Genomic DNA, 7,028 nt, shown 5'->3' on the forward strand with positions numbered 1-7,028 from the left:
GTGGCATTTGTAGTTTTTGTTTTCTCATTCATTAATTTTTCTCTTTATGTTGGGAGATACGTAATTTGTCAGAGAACGTTGTTATAAATTCTCATTTCTGTTAAATAACAGCAAATATTACAGAAAATGGTGAACTCCTTGATCTCAATTTTTTAGCCAACCAATCGAGCATCATACAAAATTCAATTTGCACCTTCTCGTTGTTCTAAGTTCTCTGCTACACCATCCCTTTGCCAGCCCCAGTCCGCTCTGTACGATATCACAGAGTGTGTCTACGAATTTACCCCTAGTTATGATAACAATGTCATCCGCATCTCTCTGACAGCGGATTCCATTGCTCGTTAGCAGATCAAGGAGATTGTCCCCAAAAAGGCCCCACAGTAGGGGGGATAACACTCCTCCCTGTGGGCAACCTCTTGTTGTGCCAAGACGAATTTTGGTATATCCTACGGAGGTTTCAGCTACCCTAGTGCGCAGTATGGCTGCGATCCATCTGCGTACCGGTGCTGCCACACTCCTTTTCTCGAGTGCTCTTGACGCGCTTTCGTGAGACGTATTGTCAAAGGCACCTTCAATATTAAGGAAGGCGCATAACATCACCTCGTCCCCATCTAACGAACTTTGGATCTCCGAGGTTAGCTTCGCATGAAGCGGTGAAGCCTTCAGGACCTTCGATCGATTTCGCGATTATGTGCAACAAAAGGTTTCTTGGGTGAACTTTGTCTATTATGGATTTTCAGTTGTGACCGTTTCAACAAGTATTTGCATTCAAGTTGCAATACATTCTCCGTTTTCTTGTATAACATTTTCAATATTTAAACTTAAACTTCGGGATATATACTTTCCCCATTAAATTGTGTGACTACTTGATAATCAAGCAAAAACAACTGATGACGTAGTTTTGCAAATAAAAGCCATTGTTACCGCTGATTGATATCAATAAAAATACCAATGAAATGGTGCAGAAATGCAAATGTCTGTGGCTCTTCAAGCAGTTAAAAGGGCAGAAAAAATTAAACTCGAAAACATTAAAAAATCTTGAACATGCACATACCTTAAAATTGTTTGTTAATAAATAATATATTTCATCCAAACCTTGCAAGAAATTTGGGATGTTTTCCTGACGACGGCATCTTGAAACTATGGCTGATTATCAACTTATTTACAGCATATGTTACGGTTGTAATTTTAAAACAATATTGACAAGTTATTTGTATGAGATGGCATATTCTTGATCGTGTAATTGGGGCGCTAAATTTTCACCAATATACACACAACCTAAGTTGAGTGGATTTAACTATCGACATTGTTTGTGGTTTCGATGTGTTGAAAATATCGATTTTTTAAAAGTTCTTTCCATAATTGAAACTTGAATTCAAGTATCTTATGTTATAAACCAGGGATAATCTATTAGCTTTGTCAGTTTGTACAGTCATTAAATGCTGTTTTTGTCAATATAGTGATTATAGAAAATGAGTATGACAAAGTTTTTGAAATTTATCAATTTATCTAGGATTAATGATTCCAAAGATTTTCTGGGTATATCTCCTGGTGGTAATAGTGGAAGTGTAATAATCACATTAAGTAGAAATATTGTTATTGTTGTTAAGGTAAGTTCTATGGGGAAATTAACATTCCTCTAATATACGGATAAAGTAAATCCAAAGAAATAATACTATTTTCTTTTATAATTATATTATTTTATAATGCATATAACAAAATATGGTTAGCTTTTTAACCAAAAAAAGTTGTCATACACTTTTATAGAAGGAACTCGTCTTTTAATGTAGTGGTTTATTTCGTTCTAAAAAGGGTTACATTTGGAGAAACTTTAGTATACTATCCCACGATTTAAAAGGTCGTTAAAAGGGTTATGGTTTGATAGAGGAGATTCTCCAGAACAAGAATATATATACGGATACATACCGCCAGAAACTTATAGTTTTCGAGATATTTGCATGTTAAGTTGAAAATTTGACACATTTTATCTTGCCATTTCTCGATTTATAGGTGATTTTATTTTATATTATGCACTTATTATACTCAAGCACTTCACTACATTGCTTCTACATATTTATTTAATACCAATTATTTTCATATATGCTTTAAATAAGCATTTTATCCAACACGGGGTATCCTCAGTTCTTTCGCGTATAACTCCTTTTTACTTTGGGGGCCTTCGGCCGCGATTCAAAAAAATAATCTTGGTCGGTTCTACACCGGCGTGTTCTGACATCTTTCATGTAGAACTCTTTTTTGAGTTGGCGGCCTTTTTATTCATCATTAAACACCATATCATTTAAAGAAAAAAATTCTTGTTTTCAACCGCATGCTTCCCATTTATAGGTTAAGTACATTCAAAAATACACATTTTAAGCCATTTTCCAAAAAAATGTGGAACTAATAGTGTAGATTTACGATAATAAGACTTAACAAATTCCGTACATATCTGTATAAGAATCTAAATTAATATACTACCACTACTGTGTTTAGCCTACAAATTTTCATTACGTTTAAAATGTAGTGCTTTTCTTTCTCAGATTTCCACGCAACAACAGATTTGTAGCTGGTCGACGCAAGAGAAATTATCTTCAAAAGTTATCTTTGACAATACAAGTAACAAGTATGTAGGAATCTTCGGAAATCGATATATTCGTTGTTGGGACGCCTCTGCTACTGATATAAATTCGATAAAAAAACTAAAGGTATGTACTCAAGTACACAGCAGCAACTAAAAATTACATCTTCCAAAACAGTTACAGAAATATGTTGTGGATATCATACCCAGCAAAGGCGAACCAATTATTCTTTACAGTGATGGCTATAAGGATCGACTTTCAGAAGCTCTGTTATTACTAAAAGAATCACATGTTGTTTCAGATTCGTTGGAAACCGCACATCAAAAATGTGGTAACATTAAAGACGCAAATACGAATTTTTTTATTGATGGAGAACAAGTTCTAACCTACTTTGTATCATCTGGAGACAATAAGGAAATAGAACTTGTAATTATGCCATTAAAACTTAGTGGAAAAAGGAAGAGTTTACAAATTGGACGAAAGGACATGAAAGTCAGTTTATCAGGTTATGCTGTAGTTGAAGGAGAGAATAATTGCGTATTACTAACAATTTGTAAGTACCTGTCATAATTACGAAAAAATGTTATTATGTTACATATTACCTTTTCAGGGTCAGACCACAGGCTGTTTCTGCTTAATCTAGATGAATGCGTGGAATCTGAACATTCTCCTGGCAATTTTGTGGCCGTTATTTCAACACTTAACGTTGATTCTCCACTATCTATTTTAGGAATAGCTAAGAATTGCGTAGCAATTTATGGAGCAAATAATAATCAGGAAGGTGCTTCGTTACTATTATACAATACACAGTTCAAAGTAGTCAAAGCACAACAATATTTTAAAGTTTTCTTCGATTCTTCTCGCATTTGGATAATTGACGACAATATTCTGATAACTATGGGACAAAATTTATCAGTGGTAACATACCGCATGCCCCAAGAACTTTTGGTTGATTTACTTGGAACTTATTATTCTGAAAACCTTATTAGAATTGAAGGTGATCTTATAAATGAAGAGGATTATCTTCAATCTATCTGTTCATATAAAGAAAATGTATCCACTATGAACGCAAGTAACTATGAGTCCCCTAAGAATATTCAGGATTATAGAAATCATCTTTCATCTCACGAAATCTCATATAAGCACTTTGGTGTAAGAGAAAAAATTAACCCGTTTATAAAAGTTGATCAAGGGCAATCCTTTTTGAATAACACAATTACTGTGCAGAAATCGAAATTGGAATCACATCTAATAAACAGAACTATATTTGAGTTTTTTATTCATCAATTAGAAAATTATGGAACTACTCAACAAGAAGTGTCAGAAAAACTTCTATTTTTGGTGGGAAAATGCAGTGGCTCTTCCAAAATTACGAGTTTATTAAGTCGATTGTCAAGTGCACCTTTATCTGTATTCGTCAAGCGTTTTTTCTCTATTCTTATGAAAAGCTGTTCAAACTCTTCATACGAAAGTTTTACTGCTGCCATGTTAAAAACGTGTTGTCTTGAAACAGGTATTCAACCATTACAACAAGCGGCAAAAATTAATATTTTTCGAAGTGATTTGTTATTCCTTCTTGACTACTTTTATAAGCAACTGAGCCAAGTATCAACGTCACCTTCTGAAATCTGCAATATGAAATTAGAAATGAGAATCTTTTATTGGTTTGATATTTTGCTGAATGCATATTTTCAGCAGTTGCTATTGTCGAAGGATAATAAAGTAGTTGAATTACTTTTAAAGTGGGCGGAATTAATTTCTTCGTACCGAAATCAAATAAATATGCTGGAAGACTTAGTAACACGCCTTTATAATCTTGTCCAAAAAGAATATTTTATAGAAAATTCAAACTCTTTTCTGTGGTACGCTATAGAAGATTTATGTTTTTGAAATAACTAACGATTTAAATAAATGTTTTAAAGTAATGAAATCTTTTAAATTGCGTAATAAGATCAACTATTCGGCCAAATTTATTTTACAACACGAGTTAATTATCTTCCTTTCGATATTCGTTTAAACAAATTTATGTAAACGATGAAAATATTAATAAAATTTACTGATTCGTTATACCGCATATATTTTCAAGTTAGGTAAAAAATTAGCTAGGATATTTAGTTTTGTATGTAAGCTAATTGGATGAGTACAACCGCTTTGGAAATAAACTTTTAGTGATTGTGTACTAGTAAATATTACATTAATTAATTGACAATAAAATTGGGCGATAAATTTGGTCAAGAGATTTTTGTTTAAGTTTTAAATAAATGTCAAAGGGCTTGGGAAATGATCAAAATATAATACACTAAAATAGAGGTACTTAGGTAATGGGGGTAGAGAAACAGAAGCTACCAACCTCTGAAAGAAAGGTGAAATTAGTGGCCCTTTCACGATCTATGGAATAGGATGTCACCGATTTAGACAAGTATATTCGAAAGGAAATTTGTTACATGAAACACATAGTTCTGACAGCGAGAAATGAAATTCTTTAGTTCAAATGAGAACGGTTTTCAACTCCACTCGGTTGAATTGAAGCGATTCAACTTCAGGTCAACCCAACTTTTTTAGGTATTACGATTTTCAACTATTATCAGTCGATGTTTGATCTAGTTCACCCTGTTAGGTGAGGGAAAATTGCAAAAATTTTTAGTCAATTGCAACGCCAATTTTAAAATTTTTGGTTGTTTATTGATTGCCGGAGTGGTCTCTTCAACCTATATAATACGTTAATGTTTTTACTTAAAGTGCACATGTGCGGCTACCGGAATCAAATAGATTGCGACATCTTGTTCAGCCTGTTTCGGCGCTAATGGCTGCCAAAGGGTGACACCTAAAATTGCAAAGTGTGTTTTGGTCAACTGTCACGCCCCTAGTGGTGCTAGGCGGATGATAAAAATGGAATGGAGTGTCCTCTAAACGATGCAATTTGTTTGACCCATCTAGTTTACATACTCCGGCCCTAGATGTCGCAGAAGGGTGGAAAAACCATTGTGTGCTGGACAAAACGACCATGGTGCATTCTAGAGCAATGTATTGAATATACCCTCAGTTTGGCGATCCCTGTATTATTTCATGTTATTGAATAGATGTAATGAAAACAGAATTGTATATAAAGGTCAGTGTTTTCCAATACAATAAGTGCAGAAGAAAGTGAAAGATAAGCAGACTGGCGCGCGGTTTTTTACAAATCAAAGCGAGTCATGCGACCGACAGACAGACAGACTTATAGTTAAGACACAAGTGCGCCTAAGTGAGCGCGATTGCTACAATTTACAGTGATAATGTTTCCATTATATGAAATTTATAGTAAAAATAACGGTAAATGCATTTTTAGGATAAAAAAATAATGCATTTATTTGTTGCTGTTAATTTGTTTTTGCAACAACGAATTAAAAAAAAAATTGTTACAACAAACGAAATAGAATCGTAATGAGTCGAAAGTGGAACAATTTTCAGTGTTAAGTGGTACGAGGCGGTTAGCGTTTGCCACTATGTCCAGGCAAATGTATGTATGTACATGCTTTAGACATGCAAACAAAAATATTAATTGCAGTGTTTTCTTTTGTTTGGCTTTGTTGCACTTTATAATAACAACAACATTTAAATTGCAATCAGTCAAGTGCTTGGCGGACGGAGCAGCTGCGTGCTGTTACTTCACTTTGTTTTACTTTATTTTTTTTCTGCTTTGCTCACCTCCAGGGGCTAAGTGTTGCTGTTGTATGTACTTTCTAACGTAAAAACGTCGTGAAAGATGTGCAATGCAAAATAAATGGAAAGCTTGATTTTTATTCAAAACTTGTTAGCGAAAAATTATGATTTTGCATTTTCAGCAAATTTCGTGATAAATTAAAAATAAATAAATAAAAATTATCGTAGAACTACACAGAAAAATTTAAGGCCGTTTTAACATTCAAAGTTTTGAAAATCATCGGAGTAGTTGGTTGGGTCTCGCGTCACACTATTAAGTTGATGGGATGTCTACTAGCGTTGTAAAAAATTAGAAGCGCTGGGCTTCTGGCTGCTCCGTCTATATAAGAAAAGTTGCCAGGGTAGCTGGCTAGTAGTCATGTATGTACTTCAATTGAGTCGATGTGTTGTCAAATAATGTGTCTATGTGATCTAAATTGCTGAGCCTCCGGCTAATGGCTCTATATAAGAAAGGCTGCCAGGATGGCTGGCCAGTAGCCATGTGACTAAGCTGAGTTGAGTGATGTCATATGATGTGTTTTTGTGATTTATGCCTTTGGCTGCTGACTCTATATAAGAAAGATTGCTGGGGTGACTGGTCAGTAGCCATGTTACTCTGTTAAGTTAATGTGATGTGAAGTGGTGATGATATATGATACAAAGTTTCGGGTCTCTGGCTGCTGGCTCTATATATGGGGTAAATGGGCAGAGAAAATGGGACCCATTTGAGTTAATATGATGTGAATTAGTGAATAATTGTGATCCGAT

The 7,028-nt window shown here is 34.3% G+C and overlaps 1 protein-coding gene across 1 annotated transcript; it reads left to right on the plus strand.

Annotated features, from left to right (window-relative positions):
* The first annotated feature begins 1,339 nt into the window (after nt 1–1,339).
* Nucleotides 1,340–4,814, plus strand: LOC106620725 (nucleolar protein 11-like). The gene is made up of 4 exons (XM_014239311.3): nt 1,340–1,610; nt 2,541–2,705; nt 2,757–3,132; nt 3,190–4,814. Exons 1-4 carry the CDS (start codon nt 1,473–1,475, stop codon nt 4,467–4,469), a joined length of 1,959 nt encoding a protein of 652 aa, XP_014094786.3. The 5' UTR covers nt 1,340–1,472; the 3' UTR covers nt 4,470–4,814.
* Nucleotides 4,815–7,028: the final 2,214 nt, after the last annotated feature.

The sequence above is a fragment of the Bactrocera oleae genome, chromosome 6 (genome assembly GCF_042242935.1).
Source record: "Bactrocera oleae isolate idBacOlea1 chromosome 6, idBacOlea1, whole genome shotgun sequence".
Classification (NCBI taxonomy): domain Eukaryota; kingdom Metazoa; phylum Arthropoda; class Insecta; order Diptera; family Tephritidae; genus Bactrocera; species Bactrocera oleae.